General features: G+C 41.4%; 1 protein-coding gene across 1 annotated transcript in view; it reads left to right on the plus strand.

Annotated features, from left to right (window-relative positions):
• MYO7A (myosin VIIA) overlaps positions 1 to 22,240 on the plus strand; it is a 165,133-nt gene that overhangs the window by 139,337 nt on the left and 3,556 nt on the right. The window contains exons 40-46 of the mRNA XM_069070910.1: positions 2,780 to 2,885; positions 4,907 to 5,020; positions 7,341 to 7,428; positions 10,105 to 10,211; positions 11,400 to 11,585; positions 12,627 to 12,743; positions 19,966 to 20,049. Of these exons, the coding sequence (XP_068927011.1) occupies positions 2,780 to 2,885; positions 4,907 to 5,020; positions 7,341 to 7,428; positions 10,105 to 10,211; positions 11,400 to 11,585; positions 12,627 to 12,743; positions 19,966 to 20,049 (802 nt within the window). The remainder of the gene's footprint in view (positions 1 to 2,779; positions 2,886 to 4,906; positions 5,021 to 7,340; positions 7,429 to 10,104; positions 10,212 to 11,399; positions 11,586 to 12,626; positions 12,744 to 19,965; positions 20,050 to 22,240) is intronic.

Genomic DNA, 22,240 nt, shown 5'->3' on the forward strand with positions numbered 1-22,240 from the left:
TGAGGCCCTTCATAGGGAGACTACTTCATCCAATTATTAAGCTGACAGTGTTTTTTGGGATAGGGCCATAAACACTGGTTGATAGGGTGACTATTCCCTTTTCAGGGGATAATACTATATCTCGATCAATGGGTAGATCAAGGCTGGCGCTGCCCTTGGTCATTCTATATAACAGAGAGATGGTAAACTTGTTCTTTTCAAGACCCCCATTTAATTTTGGGGGGCTCAGGGAGAGCCCCTCTAAGTGTTTCCTGACTGATGTGTAACTGGAGTCCCATCAATCTTGAATTTAGAATGACATTGATTGGCCCAATGTTTACCCTTCCTGCATTTTGGGCATATGGGGGGGTCCCTTCTGTTTGTACAACCACTATTGGCTCTGAGGCCACTAGAACGTAATGGGCATTCTCTCTGAAAATGGCCTTTCTTCCCACACTGATAACATGTCACTCCTTCTTTTAGGGCTTCTGCTAACATGACTTGTTTATGGGAGGCAGTACCCACATCTTGGCAGGCCTTTATAAAATTAGTAATTCTTCCTACTACCTTTGTGGGGGCTAGAACCTTTTTACAATCCTTGTTGGCATCCTGTTAAGCAAGTTGTTTAATCAGAATGTCTGCAGCCTCACTATGGGCTACCTGCCTCTTCACTGCTCTGGTCAAGTGGTCAATAAACTGGGAATAGGGTTCTGTAGGACCTTGCAAACAAGCAGTGAATGAGTTTGTGGGACTCCCCTTTTCTGGTAATAATTGACAGGCTCGTCTGGTTGCCAAACTGATTTGTTCAAAAACTTTCTGTTCATACTGTAATTGGTGCTGTAAGTCACAATAAGCCCCTGTCCCTGTCAATTGTTCATAATTAATGTTCAGCCCCACCCAACGGTTGGCTCTTTCCTGTTCTTGGCAAAAATCACTGTACATTGTTTTCCATAACATGTAGTCTCTGCTATCTAAGGCAGGCTTTGCCAAAGTGAGCCAATCAAAAGGGGGGAGAATCTGTCTCCCCAAGGATTCTATGAGGGCCTCGGTGGAAGGAGAGGTAGCTCCATTTTGAATGACACTATCGCGGAAAGCTTTGAGAGTTTTATAGTCAAACATCTGGGGCTCTACTATGTTAAAATTTGGGTTATTAGGGTCGGGGCGGACTGGCACAGGGAAGGCCATTTCTACTTCATCTGCTAAAGAAATGTATTTCATGGCATCTTGTAATGGGGTTAGTTTACAAGATCCACTAGATGGAGTCGTTTCACTAGGATCAGAAAAATTATGTGTTAGAGGTAAAGGCATGGCAGTGGATTGGTTAACAATGAAAGGATTATAAAGAGGAAGAGGAGGCTGTAGAAATTAAGGGGGAGCCGTGAATGACCTCCACCATGTACCTGGGGGCCCTCAATGGTTCTAATCCTTGTTTTATTAAACCCTGCATAGACAGCACAGAAGAAGAAACAGGCAATGTGCCTTTTTCATACTTTCCCCTATACGATCCCAATTTTCCGGGTCTATGGTCCCTTCCCCTGGGAACCATGGATTAGGCTTTATAATTTCCTCTACCATTTCTTCTATTTTACCTTCCTGAATTTTAGCCCCGGATTCCTTTGCTAGACATTTTAGTAAATTGACGTAGCTCTTATGGGTAGAGTTTTCTTGTCCCATAATTAGTACCCAGTATTCGTTGTCGCTACTCTGGGAGAGATGGGGCTGCCGAGTCCTGTTGTCCCCAAATCTGCCCCTTCAGGTCCTGGTTTGGGCGCCAGTTGATGCAGCCTGTGCAGCGGGGTTCTGGAAGTGGAACCTAGAAGGGGGCAAGAGTGCATGCGGTATAGAAAGGAGAAGCACACATGAGCTTAGGTTATAGCATAGCCTGGGCGGATTCAGAAGCAAGCCACTGCCCTGAGCCACTCCAACAGGCTGGATTTTGTTGAGGCTATTGATGTCATGGCAACATCCTAAAATTGTACAAAACATAAGAAAGTATAATGAAAAGCATGTAAAGACTATATGGGTACATGATGTTTAACTTTATGAGCCTGTGTTTTGTCTTCATGAGAAAGTGCCTTATACAAATTGTTCAAGGAATATCCTGCCCAACTGCATTTCCATGCAAACATACTTGACTCCATGGTCATGCCTTTGCAGGGAACACATTCTTCAAGTACAGCTTTTGCTGTTTATGAGTTTAGTGGGGTCAAGCTGTAGTCATCCAGTTTCCCGCAAGCTCATTTTCCAGATGAGGAAACTGAGGCAAACAGGTCACACAACTAGTAAGTGTCTGAGGTCAGATTTGAACTCAGGAAGAGGAGTCTGCCTGACTCTAGGTCCAGCACCCTATCCACTGTACCACCTAGCTGCCTACATATATAATACCTAGATATTTCCATATTGTCTTCCCCATTAGAATGTGAGCTTCTTGAAGGTAGGCATCATGTCTTTTTATTTCTTTGTTTAGCACAGCATCTGATACATCGTTAGTGTTTAGTAAATGCTACTTCTTGCTGATATGTTTCATATCTCCCCCCACTAGACTGTAACCTTTATGAAGGCAGGGATTGTATTTGCATTGCTGTAATGGTTTTGAGGAATGAAGGAAAAGGAAGGAATGGAGGGGCTTCATGAGCATCTTGGGCATCTCTGTAGGTTTGATGGACTGTAGTGTTGGATGGATGCCCCTGCATCTTCATCAGTCACCCTGTACCCATGCTCCTGAGCAAGTCCTTGGACCCTTGCTCCAGTCCCCTTTTTCCCTGGTCTCTGACAGTGAACGAGGTGCTTTGTCTTTCAGGAACGGCTCTCGGAAGTATCCTCCCCACCTGGTGGAGGTGGAGGCCATTCAGCACAAAACCACCCAGATTTTCCACAAAGTCTACTTTCCTGATGACACTGATGAGGTAAGCCAGAGGCCAATGCAGCTTATTCATTCCCTGCCTTGGGTTAGGCCAGGGCTTAACCCATGTTAGATCATGGGAGATGACAGGACAACAGAACTCTGGGATGGCTGTCACGGGACTTAGAGCTGGAAGGGACCTTAACAATCACCCAGAGCAGCTTTCTCATTTTACAAAGGAGGGAAAAGAGGGGAAGTGACTTGTTCAAGGTTATACAGGCAGTGCTTGGCCATCAGGATTCGAATCCAGTTCTTTTGACTCCAGATTCATTCTTCTTCCCATTACTTGATTAGATTCTACACCCAACTTCCAATTGACCATACTCTTATGTTCTCTAGCTTTGTGGGAATCATCCTAGGAATTCTGCTAATTCTGTTTTTTTCAGAGACTACATGAATACCTATGTCCTTTACCATGCTTACCTGTAGCAGGATTTCCCTGTCTTCTCCTTACCACTCTTTTGACCGTGGCCATAGCCTTCAAGGCCAGGTGGACTTCCTCATCAATCGCTCTCTCACTGCTACTTCCTTAAAGTTATCCTCCTTACTCTTGTCACTTCCAAGTCCCATGGCTGGCACCCACAACAACACCCACCCCCCTTCTTACTGTTAGTGTGTTGGCTAAGTCAGCCATAAGTTGACTGATTAGAAGTCAGCTCTTCAAAGAGTACAGGGCCACAGAGAGTCGGAAGGGACCTCAGAGAGCATCTAGGTGAGTCCCTACCTAAGAAACCTCTTCTTTAGCTTCCCTGACAAGTGGCCAATCAGCCTCTACTTAAATACCTCCAGTGGCAGGCAACTCACTACTTCTCAAGGCAGTCCATTCTACAGTGGAAAACTTTAATTATCCTTAGATAATTATCTAATTATCCTTACAGTCTTTTGCTCATTCCAATGCCCTATGGAGCTTCTCAGGTAACTCCTGCCTTATGAACTCATGTTGTGGCCTCATGGGGCAAGACAGAATGTTAGTGACTGACAGGCAATGTGAAAAACAAGCATTTATTAAGTGTCTACTGCGTTCAAGGCCTTGTGCTCAGCACTAGGGATACAAAGAAGATAAATGGCATGACTCCTGACCTTAAGGAGATTCTGTTCTAATAGAGGGAATTGGATATGTGCACAAACGAGCATTATATGGGGTAGAGAATGATGAAGTGCCCAGGGAAGGCCAACCATGGAGGCTCAAAAGACTCAGGAAAGGAGGATTTAGATTTTTAGAGCTTAGAGGAAACTTAGAGCTTATCCAGTCCAGAATTATATAGTGGAAGAAGTCAGGATTGAGAAGATCTGGACACAAGTCCTACCTCTAACTGCCTTTGTGACTTTGGGTGAGTCCCTTAACCCACTAGGACTCAGTTTCCTTATCTGCAAAATGAGGGAGTTGGACCCATTGGCCTCTGAAGTACCTTTCACCTCTAGAGCTATGATCCTTACATTACAGATGAGGAAACTGAGGCCAAGAGAGGTGACGTCCAAGGTCACATAGATGGCAGCAGATTTAAATGGTAGCAGGGATTTGAATCCCAGTTTTGCTGACTTCTGATTTCTAGCTCAGTTCTCTTTCTACTATACTTTACTACCTATACTTCAGCCTTGGAAAATTAGAGAAGGCTCCATGGAAGAGAGGGCACTTGATTTGAGTCTTGAAGGAGATGAAAAGGTGGAGATAGAATGGGGGTTGGATGGAGGGTGGGCCTTTAGACAAAGGCATGGAGGTGGGAGAGGACAGAAAGAGGATAGTACTGGTTGTGAGGAAAAGAGAAATTAGACCACAGTCAAGAGAAACCTCCTAGGCCAAAGCAAACAAGGCAGAATTGTCTGAAGTTTAAAGGAAGAAAACATACTCCAACTTTCTTACAGCAGAAGTGGCCAAAGTGAATAGGAAGGTAAGAGAGGACTCCAAAGAAGACCCCTGGGGAAGTGGTCATGGGAGTGCAGGTTTCCAGAGGGAAGGGGCTAGGGATTGAGGGAACCCTGTGGGAAGAGAGTTCTAAGAGCATCTACTCTCTTCCCTTCACACAGGCCTTCGAGGTAGAATCCAGCACCAAGGCCAAGGACTTCTGTCAAAGCATTTCCACCAGGCTGCTTCTGAAGGCCTCAGATGGATTCAGCCTCTTCGTTAAAATTTCTGACAAGGTCAGTCAGTTAGCAAGGACAGCTTGATGTGTGGAATATATTAGATTTAAGTATTGATGGGGAGGTGGGAGAGGAGGGGGTGGTGAGAGATTTTAAACTAGTAGAATAGATGATAATTCAGTTAGGGAGACAAACTAGAGCTCTCACTATCTCTTATACATCCCTGACTGTGGGAAGACAGGCCCACTAATACATTGTCAGTGGAGCTGTGATTTGGTCCACTTATTTTAGAAAACAACTCTGAAAGCAATGCCAATACTGAGCAAATATATACTCCAAGGAGGTCAGAGACAGAAGAAAGATTTTTATAAACAGCTTCCATCATAGATGGATATATATGTATATATATACAGTCCTTGTGCATATGTGTGTGCATATATATACATACACATACATACACACAGATCTATATGAGCAATGAGTATATATGTACAAAACCTTCTTAGCAAGACCTGCTATTTGCTACGTACAGACGTTCATGCCCAGATTTTCCCATCTCCCTACCTTTGCTTATATTCCCTATGTCTAGAGTATGTCTACCTCCCACTATGCCCTCCCGCCATCTGTTGGAATTTCAATCCCACCCTTCAAGGCTCAGATTAAGTTGGCACTTCTTCCAAGAAAGTAATAAATCAAATCTAAGAACCATCTATTAAGTGGATACATTGTGTGGGCCGCTGACCTTGATGATGGGGTGATACAAAGAAGGATCTTCAAGTGTAGTGGGGAGGATCAGCAGGGATGAAAATTAATAAAATAAAAATCAATCAATAAGTACAAGAATGTCTATACAAAGGATGTGAGAAATCCCTAGTTAGGGATGATCAGGGAAGGCTTCATGGAAGAGGAGCTCCCTAAGTTGGGCCTTGAAGGAAGGAATTCCAGTTCAGTTCAACATTTAAGTTGCCTACTATGTGCTAGGTATTGCACTGGGGCTACAGAATCAAATATGGAGCCATCCCTGCCCTCAAGGCTTTCTACTATTCTAACTGGGGCAGGAGTTTGGGGGAGGGGGAAGCATTCATTCCAGGCACAGGAGATGGTCTGAGGTGAGAAAGGGCAGAGGGAGACTGGGAGATGGTAAGTAGACTTTCCTGAGCCCTACCCCATCACCACCAATTTCTGCCCCAACCCAAAGTGATCTGCCCATTGTGGGACTTTGCTTACATCTCTAAGTATAAGCTTGGACTTACATAGTCTATGTACATTAGATATATGTATATAAGGACATATGTACGTATTGCATAGAATCATATATTAGGGTAAAAAGACCCAATGCTCAAAGGTACAAGTCCGCAAAACACTTTATTGATGTTACAAACCATGGCAAGGAGAAGTGACATTTGGCTCATGGGATCAATCCCTGTAGCCCAAATGATTTCTGCTTATAAACGGCTTCCATAATATATGTCATATATCCACACAGTCCTTGTATGTGTATGTACACACATGTGTATATCTATATGTATATTCATATATGTACATACAGACCTATATGGGCAATGGATATATATGTACACATGATATGCATACATACGTATATTCAAACATGTATGTAGTTTTTTGAGAATGGTTTTCTCTGTTTCTCTCTCTACTGAACATTGTTACTTCGTACTTAATAGTTTATAAGCTAACATAACTACTCTCCATTTAATGGATGCCTTTACATACATATAGGTTTATATAGTAGGAGGAATGATGGAAACATTAATCTAGGAACTGAGACTTATAGGACTGGTAGGAATTAAATAAATAGACCTTGGAAGAGAAGGGACTCCAGACGATGGTGTGAGCAAAGGCATGGGGATGAGAAAGGCAAAATAGTTTTGGAGATGGTGAGGGGGTCATTTTGTTGAAAGCATAGGGTATACCAAAGGGATTAGTGAATGGGACAGAAAGCTGGAAAGGGTGGTTGGTTCCAGATTGTAGAAAACCTTGGATCCCAAGCTAGAGAGTTTGGACTTCCTCCTTTAGGCACTGGGGAGCTCCTGGAGGAGGGGGGCTCTTAAGCTGATGAGTGATATGATCAGAGCTGGGAACTAGAGTGTTATTCTAGTGGCCTCTGTAGTATGGACTGGGAAGGGGGAAGAGATAGTTAGAAGATAATCACAACATCCCAGGTCAAAGGTTTGCTGCACTGTTTTCTTCTTAATTTTTTTCATTGTGATTTGTTTAGTAACTTTAAACTTAAAATATAGTTCTAAATAAAGTTTAGACTTGTCTTTTAAAAAATTTGGGTTTAAACTTGGGTAGCAGCAAGAAGTTAAAAACAAGGGTCCCCTATCAGTCACCTGACCCTAACAGAGATGTTTCTCTCCAGGTCATCAGTGTCCCTGAGGGTGATTTCTTCTTTGACTTCGTCCGACACTTGACAGACTGGATAAAAAAAGCAAGACCCATGAAAGATGGTAACAATCTGAGAATTTTTTTAGAACTGGAAAGGACCTTAAAGGCTTTCTGGTACAGCTTTCTTATCATCAGAGAAGGCAATGGAGGTCCAGAGAAGGGCACATATTCTAAGAAGTTAACTCTCAGGAGATAAAAAACCTACAATGGTCAACCTAGGGAATCTGAAGGCTTTATGCCTTATAAGATCTTCCTAAAAGTAATCCACAACTACTTATCCCAGAGGCCTTAAACAATCTCCTTCCTGAAACTGGGATTGGGGAGACTAGATAAACTGATCTCTCCTAGGCCCTTCCCTGATTTTTTAAATTACTGTCCTTCAATGAGGGCTAAGACCGTGTCTTAATCTTGGTATCTGCTAGAGGATTCTACACTTAGTCAGCTTTTAAAAAAAATTAAATGCATTTTGAATTGAACTAAGACCTTCAATGATTCCCCACAATATACCTACACTGTGATCTCATTGCTGTATCCTTCCATGGCTAGAGATCACCATCCATCCATGCCTTCTCATTTCCTCCATCCCAGTCTTCCCATCACTGCTCCACAGGCAGAAAATGTGTGGAAGGTCTTCCCAGGGTATGGCCCTCAGGCGAAACCTTGCAACTGTTCTCCTTTTGCTCTCACTAAATGGCAGGCCTGCCTCCACTTCTGAATGTACATTTCCTGCATCATAGATCTGTACATCATTTCTTGCACATAAGTTTAGAACTGCCGTGTTTCTTTTCATTTCTCTCTGGGTCATTGGCATTTGGATTCTTCATGAGACGACATGTACAGTGCTTCAGAAACTTTAAAGTGCTATACAAATGCTAGTTGTTGTTGTTATCCATGGAAGAGTCTTGGTGTGAAGCAATCGGGTTTTGTGTAAGGGAGTAACTTGGAATCATTGAAAGGGCAGCACAGTTCCCAATGCAACTGCTGCCTTCTTCTTACTCAATTCTGGCCCCAGGTATTGTCCATGCTGGTAGATATACGTATACACATACACATGTACATATCTATACATATGCATAAGTATATGTAACTTATATATGTGTGGCTACATATACAATACGATTGATATATACCGTATTATGTATAATATTTTATGTGTATTGCCAAGGAGACAACTATATTCAATATGGAACATATAATTATTGTATTAATTAAACTATATACGATTATAATATATGTGTAATATATAATTATACATGTATCATCTAGGAGACAATTATATTCTATATGCAATATATAACATATAATTATTATATTACTTCATTATATATAATTATATATATAATATCATATATGTATTACCTAGGAGACAACTCCCAGTTAAGGAAACTCCCTCTACTAATATGGGTTGGTCTCTTCTTTGCAATTTATAGTCTTAGGGAGTTGCCTAGAACATGGAGAGGTTGTGACTTACTTGTCCAGAGTCACACAGGCAGTGAACTTTTACTCTGACCTTCTCATCGGACCATAAAGAAATTCCTTATACCTCAGATTCCTTCTCTGTAAAGTGAGGGGGTCATATTGGCTCTAAATCTTATGATTTTATGATCTATCATTCATCCATTTCCACCCCCACCCTGCAGGGATGATGAGACTGAGCTCCAGAGTAGGGAAGTCACTTGTGGTCGCATATAAAATCAGGGCAGATCTGGGTTAGAGCCCAAGTCTTCAGCCTACTAGGCTTTCTACTAGAACACTTCTATCTCCTAACACATGCCTGTTCTGCTTAGAGTCCTGGCCTGGAGTCTCTTCACTAAGGTCTCTGGCAGAAGGAATAGAACCACTTCAACAATTCTCTTTAAATTTTAAGCCTGCTAGATGTGCTAGATGCTGGAGGAGATACAGGGTTTATACAAAGCTTAACTTAAGACACAGTCCCTGACCTCGCGTAGCTCGCAGTCTAGTAGGGGATAAAACACAAACAGATAAGTGTAACATTCCAATATTACCTGATATATGCATTAGAGAGATGAAGAAAAAGTGCTATGTGAGGTTCTAAAGGGGAAGATTCTTAGCAGTTGGGGAAGTCAGGGAAGGCTTCCTGGAGGAGGTGGCTTTTGAGTAGGATTTAAAAGTTAAATGTAGAGGAATTCACCAGGTAGAGGGGGAGGGCAAGAGAAGGTATTCCAGGCCTTCCTAACCTCCTCCCAGATTATTGTAACAACCTCCCAATTGGTCTCTTTGCCCCAAGTCTTTCCCCACTCCAGTCTATCCATCCCCTATACCTAGAATATACTGCATCCTTACTTCTGCCTCACAGAGTCTCTCTCTTCCTTTAAGAAGCATCTCAAGTACAATCTTCTGCATCAAACCTTTCCTTGTTCTCCCAAAAGCTAGTGCCCTGCCTCCCAATCTACTTCACATTTAATTATTTTCTATACACTTATGTTTACTCACTTTATATGTATGCTATATATATTTATATGAGTACTTGTTGTCTCTCCCATTAGAACACAAGACTCTTGAAGGTAGAGATTGTTTCATTCTTTGTATTTGTATCTCTAGTGCCCCGACACTACCTGGAACATAGGGGATGCCTAATAAATGCTTATTGATTGATTGATGAATTGGTTGATAGTGGACAACAGTAAAAGCCAAGGCTGACAGTGCCCAGTGGCCCTCAAAACCCGTAGGTTTCATTTCCAGGCTTGCCCAAGCTGACAGCAGGCCTGTCTTTGCAGGGATTGTGCCTTCTCTTACCTACCAAGTGTTCTTCATGAAGAAGCTATGGACCAATACAATTCCTGGGAAGGACCCAATGGCAGACTCTATTTTCCACTATTATCAGGTGAGCGTTGGGTATTCTCACTGGAGCAATGCTGTGGAAAGATAGGAGCAGTTTCTCTTTCTTCCTAAACCTAGAGAAATTCTGAGACCCAAGGACTGTTCAGCGATGGCATCTCTAGGGAGGTTTTTGTTCTTAGGAAAGGGATCCAGTGCTTAGTATATAGTAGGCATTTAATAAATGTTTATTGATCGATTGACCTGAAGACTGGTCTGATTCAAGACTACCCCCCACCTCTCCCCTTCCACCTAACTTCCCCCCACACACACACCTCTTCCAATGAGCCTTCCCTTCCAGAGGCCGAACTCTGTCATTGGATAGGGATTGTTATACCCATTTTACATATGAAGAACCTGAGTCTCCTAGAGGGAGAATGAGGGACAAGTGAAGTATTATCCAAAGAGTATCTACCAAAACAAACACAAGATTTAAAAAATATAACTCTAAAATTCTCTTTACAGAAATAACAAATACAAATAATTCGAGAGAGATTCATTGCTCATGGTTAGGCTCTGCTAATATAGCAAAAGTGACAAAAATATCAAAATTAATTTACAAATTTGGTGAATACTAATTAAATTAAATTACTAATCAAAACCAAGGGACTAATATGTAGAACTAGACAAAATAATGACTAAATTAATTTGAAAGGACAAAAAGTCTATGATGTTAGGAGAAATAATGAGAAAAAGTATAGGTTAAATGGTATAATAAAGTATTAGTCATCAAAACTATTTAGTAATGGTTAAAAATAGAAAAATAAATCAGTAGACCAGACTGGATAAGCAAGAAACAGAAGCAATTGAAATTTAAAAGTGTCCCATTGTTTAATAAAGCCAGTAACATAAATTATTGGAAACTCACTTTTTTTTATAAGACTATATATATGTGCCAGGTGGAAAATGAGAGGGGAGAATTACTAGTGTAGAATATTGTCAGATGTAGTTACTGTATTGGACTTCTTTGATTGATTTTTATTATTAGTCACATGGCAGGGTTTAAACAGGGCAGGGGAAGGGTTGAGGTGACTGATATAAAAATAAAATCAATAAATCACAATTTTAAGAAAAAAAATTTAGCTTTGAACCATATCATGGAGGGACTTGAATGCCTGGTATTAGGGAGTCATTGAAAGTTCTTGAAGGAAGGAGTTAGTTTTTTTCCTTGTCCTCATCCTGATATCTCTTACAGGAATTGCCCAAATACCTTCGTGGTTACCATAAGTCTACCCGGGAAGAAGTCCTTCAGTTGGGAGCTCTGATCTACAGGGTCAAGTTTGAAGATGACAAATCCTATTTCCCAAGCATTCCCAAGATGCTGCGTGAGTTGGTGCCACAGGACCTTATTCGGCAGATCTCACCAGATGACTGGAAAAGGGTAAGCAGAACCATTCCCAGGGATAATGGATTTCTCTCTGTCTTCTGGCACCCCATAGTATCTCACACATACTAGATAATCCATGTTTGTTGATTGGCTGAGGTTGGGAGTAGAGGTGGTTGAATGGGGTTAAAAGTTATTGGTGTGAAGGAAAGAAAAAATAAGTCATTCTAATTTTCAACTAGGAGAAGGAGGCAGATTCTTCAAACTACATGCTTGTGAGCATGATTCCAATTTCAGGCAAAATTCTAGAATGTATTATTAAAAGGATGGGTTATGACAAATTATAATTACTAAGAGCCAATGTTCATCAAGATGGTTCAGCAAGAACACGTAGTCTCAACTAACCTCATTTTTTTTTTAAACAAGGTCACTAGACTGGTCTTATCAATTCAGTTTTGTTCAATATACATTTACTAAGAGCCCACTGTGTGCAAGACACCATAATGGGTTCTGGGCCAGAATTTTGGCCACTGGGTGAGGTATAGCAACTCACGAAGATTGTCTATTAAGACACGGAAGGATTGTAATATCTATAATAATGAAGGAAATAGGAACACCCATGAAACCATAGGTCCAAAGTGTTGATATATACTGTGCTGGAAGATTAAGGGAATGCCATAGACATACTCTCCTTGGATTTCAACAAGAAATCTAATGAGACTTTATCTCTGAGATTCTGTGATTTTTAGCATGTAGAAATATGAGTTACATGATAGTACAATTGAGTGGATTTAGAACTAATTGACTTTTAGATCCAAAAAGTATGTTCACTTTTTGGTCATCCTAGAGGGAGGTCTCTACTGGAGGGTCCCAGGCATCTGTCCTGGGCCCTGTGCTGGACAATATTTTTATCAATGACTTAGATCATGTCATAAATAAAAAAAAGTTTATCCCATCTGTAGATTACACAAAGCAGAAGGATAACTAATCCTTTGGGTGATCGGAGTTTAAGTGCCTTCCCACTCTGATATGTGACATTATAAATGCTAATACCATTGCTGCCTTCCCTACTGATATAATCTTTGATTCCTCCCATAGTCCATTGTGGCCTATTTCAACAAGCATGCAGGGAAGAGCAAAGAGGAAGCAAAGCTGGCCTTTCTGAAGCTAATATTTAAGTGGCCAACATTTGGGTCAGCTTTCTTTGAAGTGAAGGTATGAATTTCGTCCCTTAACTGAGCTTCCCAAGGCTTGGGGGGAGGGAGGAGTGGGTTTTGTTTAGAGGGAGGCAGGAGGTGATGGGGACTGGGGCCCAAGAGAAGGGGTGAGAGAATAATACTAATGACAACAATAATGTAAACAGAAATAACACTCAAGGGTAGGTGGAATAAAATGAAACATAATGAGCAGTTTCCGTCCCAGAGGACGCCTTGTGGTAGAGACAGATGAGAACCTATGGGTCATACACTATCAGGCATGGTTTCTGTGTTGGTTTTGTTTACATTTTTTTTCTGTTACTAAGGAGGGTTTGGGAGGTTATATCAGATAATAAGTATGATGTAAAAATCACAGGTCATCAATACAACTTTTTTTTTAAGTGGAGAAATTAAGGTTAGGAAGGAATGAAATAAATATTTATTAAGTACCTACTGTGTGCCAAAGCACTAAGCTCTTTACAAACATTATCTCAGCTGATCCTCACAACAAGTGCTATTATTATCTCCATTTTACAATAGAAGAAACTGAGGCAGATAACAGCTAAGTGACTTGCCCAAGGTCACAGAGCTAGTGAGCATCTGACTTCAAATCTGAACTCAGGTCTTCTTAACTCCAAGCTCAGCATCCTTAAACTATGGGTCGAGATCCCATGGGGGACCACAAAAAATTTGGCAGCTGTAAAAGGTTTCTGAATGTACAACGACCAAAAATTAATTTAAAATCAAATGTGTAAGGAATCTGAGGTGTTTCTGGCAGCGCTTGCCTGTATTGTATTGTACAACTTCACTGCAGCCTTGGTTCTGAACACAAAGCATGTGAATTTTGTGCTGTGCATGCCCTCAGGCCACACAGCGCCAATGACTGTTGCTAAAAACAGGAGGAGGGGTGGTGAGTGGGGAAAGTTTAAGAAACCCTGTACAATGCCTCCTGGACACCTCATCCTCTGAGATCAGAGCAAAGGAGGAGAGTAGGAGAAAAAGCAGAGAGGTTTTTAGTGATGAAGGAGGATGGGTAAAGACTTGAGTCTTCTCAGTAAAGTAGGAAGCAGGATTATCTGATGAGACCCAAAGGAGTAAGAGTAGAGGTGAGGTTTAAAGAGAAGAGAGGAATGCAATGTGATAGAGTGCAGTGCAGAGCCCTGGTTCACAAGTCAGAGGACATGAGTTCAAATACTGTCTAAGATGCTCATTATGTGTGAGCTCAGGCAAGTCATTCAGCTTCCCTGAATTCTTGGCCCCTGAGGTGCCTGTCAGTTCTAGAATCATGATGTTATAATCCTATAGTACTAAGATTTAGATCAGTCTAGGTTAGAAATGTGATGAGGAATCAATCAGAAATAAGAAGATGTCCATGCACAGTGAAGGCTCAGGCAACAGAAAAATTTGGGGGAGAGTCAGGTTTTGTGACTCTCTCCCTGTTCCCACCTCCAAGCATTGCTGGGAGGCACCAAGTTGTGAATCCAATCCAGTCCAACCCAAGAAATATTTATTATGCCTATTATGAGCAAAGTAAAGAAAAAGCATGCAACAGGTCATGGCCGCAAGATGCTTACATTCTACCAAAGAAATACAACATGTAAACAGATAAATATGTACTGTACGTGATAAATTGAGGAGGGAGAGAGTCCTAACAACTAGGGGGAGAGATCAAACAAGATAAGACTTCCAAAGAGCTTAGTTTAAGCAAACCTTAAAGCTCTATAAAAATGCTAGTTACTATTGTTATAATCAGTTTCATTATTGTTATTATTACTATTATTCAGAAAGATTTACCATAGGAGGTAGGACATGAGATGAGCCTTGGATGAAACTAGGGTATCTAAGATGTAGAGATGAGGAGGGACTATGAAAGATGGAATGTGGAGTTGAAGGAACAGCAAATATATTTTCCAGGTTGATGGTTGGAATATAGAGTTTGGGCAGTGAGATGCAATCAGTCTGGAAAGGTAGCCTAGAGCCACCTTCCCATACCAAACAGAGAAATTTATATTTTTTACTAGAGGCAGTAGGGAGCCACTGAAGGTTCGTGGCCAGGGAAGTAACATGGAAAGACATATTTTAGAAAAATTATTTTGGCATACATTTAGAGAAAAATTCGATAAAGAAAAAACCCAAATCTGGGGGTCAAGTGAGAAGACTCTAGAATAGTTCAACTGCTAGGCACACTCAGGGGTATACTAGTAAATGTTTAACATCTAGCTCTCTGAAAGACATGCTCTTAAGTTTAATCCACATCATTAACATTAACATAATTTTCCCCATCTTTCCTTAAGTTTAGTCAATCAACAAAACAATAAATGAACAAGCCCTGATTTGTAGCATTTGCTGATGTTCACACTGAGCAGTTAACATGGAATGGGTTGGAGCAGTTTCCAGTACCCCTCTGGGCACACTAATACATTGTTGGTGAAGCTCTGAATTGTTTAGAAATAAAACATTCTGGAAAAAAATAGGAATCATTCAAAGAAAGTGAGAAAAATGTCCATACACACTGACCCAGTGATTTCAGTGTTGAGCACATATTCCAAGGTGGTTGATGACAAAAAGAAAGGCCCCAGATACACCAAAATATTTATAGCAGCACTTTTAGTGATAGCAAAGAACTGGGAACAAGGTAGAGGCCTGGTGATGGGGTAATTGGCTAACCAAACTCTGGTACATGAATGTAATGGAATATTTCTGTGCTGTAAGGACATGATGAATACAGAGAAACATGGGAAGATGTGTATGAACAGATGCAAATGAAATAAGGACAACCAGGAAAACAGTATACTTAATAACTATAACAATATAAATAGAAAAATAAGAACAAGACAATTCATTATGAATGCTTTGAGATTATAATGACCAAACTTGGTTCCAAAGAAGAGATATGATTCCTTCTTTGCAGAAGTGTGGGCCAGGGATGTGAAATATTGCATATAACAAAAGATTTTTTGCAATGTTGGTTAGTTTTTAGGAATTTTTTTTTCTCCTCCTCTTTATTCTTTACCATAAGGGGAAAGCATGGGAAAGAAATACAGTGGGAAGTGTAGATGATGTAAGAACAAAAGATATCACTAAAATTTATTTTTTAAAAGGAAATAGTCCTACTGAGAAGTAAAGTTAAATTAAAGTTGTGGCCATGTGAGCAAAGAGAAGGGAAATGATTTGAGACAGATCATGGATAATTAATAAGATTTCATAATCAATTAGATATGGGGAGATGGGATTGAAGTAGACACAAGAGTTAAAGATGTCTCTGAGGTTGGGAACCTGGATGCTAGATGAGTGGAGCAAAAATAGAAAAATTCAAAGTAGTCTTGAGTTTAAGAGAGAAAATGAATTCTATTTTAGACATGCTGAGTTTGAGATTCCTGTGACACATTGAGGAAGCAGGCAATTGAGCCTGGATATAGAAATCTGGGAGTCATCTACATAAAAGATGAAAGCTGAACTCTTGTAATTGATGAGGACGTAGAGAGAGATGAAAAGCTGGCCCAGGGCAGAGCATTGGGAAGGCCATTATGGGGTAGGACATGGATGAAAAGCCAATAAAAGAAGCTGAAAAGTGCTTAGTTCAGAGGGGAAAGAAGAGAACCAGCATAGAGGAGAGCATCATAAAATCCCAAGGGGAATAGTGTATCCAGGAGGAATAGATAGTTGATCAAATAAAATAAAATCAACAAGGATTTATTAAGTCTTTACTTTGTGCCAGGCATTGTGCTTCGCTTTGGGGATATAAAATGCAAGCAGAAAGAAATACAGGTCCCTGCCCTCAAGGAGCTTATATTCTAAAGAAGCTGAAAAGTGAGGGGGGGAGGGAGAAAGTACCTGTCAGGGGTGGGGTGGTAGAGGCAGTCCAGAGAGTCTGAAGCAGAGCCTCGAAAAGATTGAAGACATGACTGGCCTGAGTACTTTCCTTAAAATGAAGGGTTTGGTGGGAACCAGTCAATCAGAGGAAGGAGCCATGGGAGAGAGTGAGAAGTCTGGCCATGGAATAGTCTTCCAGGGTGAGGAGCTATGGTAGGAAACCTGAAGCCTCAAGGCCACATGTGGCCCTCTAGGTCCTCAAGTACAGCCCTTTGACTGAATCCAAACTTCACAGAACAAATCCCCTCAATAAAAGGATTTGTTCTGTAAAACTTGGACCCAGTCAGAAGGCCACACCCAAGGACCTAGAAGGCCCCAGTTTCCCCACCCCAGTCTAAAGAGTAATGGAGGCTGGAGAGGAATGCAGGTCAACCATGTCAGATGCTACAGAGAGGTCAAGAAAGGAAGAGACCTGAAAAAAGATCGTTGGATTTAGCAATTAAGAGCTTGGTAGTTGCTCTAGAGAGAGTGATTTCAGTTGAGTGGTGAGGTTGGAAGTCTAAAGGAAGGTGTTGAGAAATGACTTGGTGGGGGGGAGAAGTAGAGGCCAGGTATGCAGGTAACTTTTTATGGGAGTTTGATTTCGGAAGGGGTAAGGGAATAAGAATTTATGTAGTGCTTACTATGTGCCAGGAAATATGTGAGGCTTTTCACAAATATTACCTCATTTCATCCTCACAACAACCCTGGGAGGTAGGTGCTATTATATCTTCATTTTACAGATGAGAAAACTGAGGGAGGTGGCAGTTAAGTGACTTGCCCAGGGTGACACAGCCAGTATGTATCTGAGGCCAGATTTGAACTACATGTAGTCTTTTAGGAATGGTAGAGTCAAGTGAAGGTATTTTGAGGATGGGGGATGCAGGCATGTCTATCCCAGCTAGAAAGAGTTGGTACAAATTACGACCCAAGAGATGATATGAGTCTCTGCTGTCTGAGCTTTGTCAACTGCTACTGGCTGGAGCTTATTTAAATAAGGTCATGTTTTAATTGCATGCCATATGCTCTCATTTCTATTCTTCCAATCAGGTTGTAATTTTAATCTTTGCTCTAACAAATCAATGCTCTATCCATAGATGGAAGATTTGAAAGTGACTACTAGTGGGGCAGCATAGAGCACTGTCTTAGAATTCAGAAGGTCCAAGTTCAAATCTGGCCTCAGATACTTACTAGCTGTGTGACCCTGGGCAAGTCACTTAATCCTATTTGTCTCAGTTTCCTCATCGGTAAAATGAGCTAGAGAAGGAAATGGCAAACTATTCTAGTATCTTTGCCAAGAAAACCCCAAATGGGCTCAGAAGGAGAAGGATGTGGTTGAAAGCAACAGCGACTACATAGGTTCTTCAGTTCTGGTCTATTAAAGTTAGTTAATTTTATTGGGGAGAAGCAGCCCAGAGCCTCCTGCTTCTCCATGTGAATAAAGTATTTATTATATATAGGAGTGAGCTTTATGGGCCACCCACCTGCTTTTGTTCTTGGTGATTTCTTAATCCTGTATATTTTAAAACATTTTTTCAGACATTTTTTTTTTTGCCTTTTTGGAGGGCAGTTGGGGTTAAGTAACTTGCCCAAGGTTACACAGCTAGTTTGTGTGTGTGTGTGTGTGGGTGTGGGTGTTAAGTGTCTAAGGCTAGAACCAAACTTGGGTCCTCGTGACTCTGGGGCCAGCGCTTTACTCACTGCGCCACTTAGCCACCCCATTTTTCAGGCTTTTTCAAACTGTATCTTTTGTCTCATTGGCAAAGGGAGCTCCAGGCAAGAAAACAACCTCTTCTAATGCAGATCATCACCTACTTAACTTACAGCCGTACAGAGTTACCTAGGGTTGTTAAGTGACTCGCCCAGTGTCTCACAGGAAGTCTTTTTTTTTTTATGTGTAAATAGTATTTTGGTTTTTTTCCAGTTATTTGTAAAAATAGTTTTCAGCATTCATTTTGTGAAATTCTGAGTTCCAAAATTTTCTCCTTCCCTTCCCCCCATTCTCCCTGACAGCAGGCAACCAGATATAGGTTGTACATGTCCAGTCATATTAAACATATTTCCACATTAGTATGTTGTGAAAGAATAATCAGAACAAAAATGAAAAAAGCACAAAAAAGTGGAAAAATAGTATGCTTCTATCTACAGTCAGACTCTACAGATCTTTCTCTGGATATGCATAGTATTTTCCATCATGAATCTTGTGGAATTGTCTTGGATTGTTATATTGCTGAGATCTAAGTCATAGTTGATCATTGCACAATATTACTGTTACTGTAGACAATGTTCTACTGGCTCTGCTCCCTTCACTCAGTATCAGTTTATATAAGTCTTTCCAGGTTTTTCTGAAATCTTCCTGCTCATCATTTCTTATCAGACAATAGCATTCCATTACATTTATATACCACAACTTGTTTAGTCATTCCCCAATTGATGGGCATCCCCTCAATTTCAAATTCTTTGCCACCACAAAAAAGAGCTGCTATAGATATTTTTGTACATGTGGGTCTTTCCCCCTTTTTTTATGATCTCTTTGGGATACAGACCTAGTAGTGGTATTGCTGGATCAAAGGGTGTGCACAGTTTCATAGTCCTTTGGGCACAGTTCCAAATTGCTCTCCAGAATGGTTGATTAGTTCACAACTCCACCAACAATGCATTAGTGTCCCAATTTTCCCACATCACATTAGTAAAATCACAGAAAGATTTTTTTCTTTCTATACTTCTCTCTCTCTCTCATATACACATATATACATGTATACACATATACACAATGCATATATATATATATATATTTCCTTTCAAAGAGATTTCATTGAATATGTTGGGATGGGGGTGGGGGAAGGGAAGTGTGCCTGTATTTGGACTAATAGTAATGAAGCAATCAGATTGTATGGTTCAAACAATTAACTAGCTGAGCTCAGAGGGAAGAAAGATGATAGATATTAGGCTGCTCATGGCTTGGCTGGTTTCCTGGAGGCAGTATGAACTAAGCTGGGGGAGGGGAAGTGTGCCTGTATTTGGACTAATAGTAATGAAGCAATCAGATTGTATGGTTCAAACAATTAAGTAGCTGAACTCAGAAGGAAGAAAGATGATAGATGTTGTTAGGCTGCTCCTGGCTTGGCTGGTTTCCTGGAGACAGTATGAACTAAGCTGGGCCTTGAATGATTTTCTAATTGTGGATAAATGGAGAAAAGGAAGAAATGTGTCTTGGATTGACGCAAAGCCCCGGATCTGGAAGAGAATGACTATGCTCACCTTCTGTAGATAGTAAATTGACTATATTCTTGCCTCCCAGCAATTTCCTTTTCCTTGCCTTCCCTGATGTTGGCTCCCTTCACAAGAAAATTTGGGAATCTGACTGCTTTGTGTCTTCTCTTTGCCAGCAAACAACGGAGCCAAACTTCCCAGAGATTCTCCTAATTGCTATCAACAAATATGGAGTCAGCCTCATTGATCCCCGGACCAAGGTGAGAAGGAAGGAAGCATCAAGGAAGCAGAAGTAAAGGCTGAAAGGAAGTTGGGTACAGGGGGTAATGCTCATTGTTATTTTGTCACAAAAGAATGCTCAATGTGGGCATCAGACCGACTTAGAGACCATACTGACTGCCTTAGGAGGCAGGAGACCTGGATGCTAGTCATGGTCTCCTCCTTTGTTGGTTATATGCTCCTGGGTAAGTCACTTCCCTCCTCTGGGTCTCCTTTTCCTTCTCTAGTTGGGTGAGATTAGATGCTTTCAAAGGTCCTTTTTCAATTCCAATATTCTATAGATCTAATACTGTGCCCATTCCCAGTCTCCCTGGGAAAGCTCTTCTTCCAGATGGTGACTGGGATGGGAAGTATGGCTAGAGACTGGCCTCATTCAATTTAATTCAACAAATATTCCTTACCATCCATTATGTACAAAGCTATATGATGGGCAGATGAATGATCACACTACCATACCTGCCTTCATGTAGTTTACAATCCAGTAAGATCACTGGATTTGTACACAGAATCCCAGATCTGTAGCAGGAGGGACCTTGGAGGCCACCTAATCCAACCCCTCTCTCTAGAGGATGCTAAGGTCCAGAGAGCTTGTGCCCTAAGTCAGGGTTACACAGGTAGGGAGTAAGTGCCAAAGGAAGGCCAGCCTCGGCCACATCAGTGCCCCAGGCAGCTCTAGACTGTAAACTACAGAGGAGTGCCGATCTGCGTTTCTGGAGTGAACTTGCATACCAGGAGTCCATCATGCTGATGAAATTGCAGGTCCAGACCCAACACACTTGAAAGACCCAAATGACAGCAAGTGTGCTCCTAAAGGCGAGGGTCTTCCTGGGGGGTGGGGGGTTAGGAAACACTTCTTGGAGGATATGGCAGGAATAGGGATTAGAATCCATTCCCAGCCTAGGGAATAGCTGAAACAGAGGTTTTCTTTGTGGCCATTAGGAACCACTGAACACTTTTTAGCATCAAAGTGACATGGCCATCAATTTCTGACCAAAGGATGGATTGGAGAAGGGCCAGAGGGAGGATGGGAGGAAGACCTGGTGGCAGGCTATCGCAATAGTCCAGTGTAACAGCAAGCACCTAGCGTACCCAGGATGGCTGCTAGCACAGGTTCTTTGATCTGCTTTTTTTAAGGAAAGCAACTCAAAAGGGGTTAACGATCTTATTTCAATTAAACATACACATATATGTATACACACACATATATCATTCACTTAGTTCAGGGGAAAAAGTCAGCGCCCTGAACTTCAGAAAATACAAACAGAAATTACAAGCACGCAGAAAATACAGACAGAGAAACAGACAAGCAAACAGGGCTTCCAGATGTCTGACCATCACATACATACAGTGTTACTTACCAGAGAGAAGCACCAACATCTGGGTTTTCAAAGCCGGGGGTCTCAACGGCTGCCCGGAGTCTCACCTGGCCAAATCACACAGCTCTGCCTAAAGTGAGCCCCAAAGCAAAACCTCACATCAGATGTAAATATAGCCTTCTCCAGGGTCAGAGAACATCCCAACCCTGGAGACCCACTGCCTGATTACAAAGTAGCAAAAGGTGTGGGCCTTCCTGCATAACAAGCTTCCCCTAAGCAAGCTTCTCATGTTGGTCTCCAAGTGAGGCCCATTGAGGGTCAGGGAAGATCTTCAAATTCCCTTACCATTACATGCAGGTAGGCATTAATCAGGGCCTGCACAAGGGTGATCACAGTGAGAATAGAGGAGATGTTCAAGTGAGATGGGCTTAGGGAAAGAATGCTCTCTCTGATGTCAGAGGATCTGGGTTCAAGTGACTCATCTTGTCTGCTATCAATTAAACAATCATTCTGATTAAGCATTTACTATCGTGTTTCCCCAATAATAAGACACTGTCTTATTATTTTTTTGGACAGAAAAACACAAGAAGGCTTATTTTCAGGGGAGGGCTTATTTTAATGAACATTGACAGCAATTTTAATAAACAGGTAAATGTGAACAAAAAAATGTACCTTTATTCAATAAGCAAATCACTGGGGAAGAACAGGATGACGCGCTCACTGCTGCAGCTCTGATTGGATGCAGCTCGGAGCGCGGCGTGCATTTCACGGGGGGGGGGGGGGGGGGGGGGGATAGACGGTGCATACACAGGGTACCATAATGTAGCGCAGGGGATCACCTTCACTACAGTAGCAA

Source organism: Petaurus breviceps, unplaced genomic scaffold, assembly GCF_028583685.1.
Source record: "Petaurus breviceps papuanus isolate PSGF00001 unplaced genomic scaffold, PetGlider_PUasm1.0 90823, whole genome shotgun sequence".
Lineage (NCBI taxonomy): Eukaryota > Metazoa > Chordata > Mammalia > Diprotodontia > Petauridae > Petaurus > Petaurus breviceps.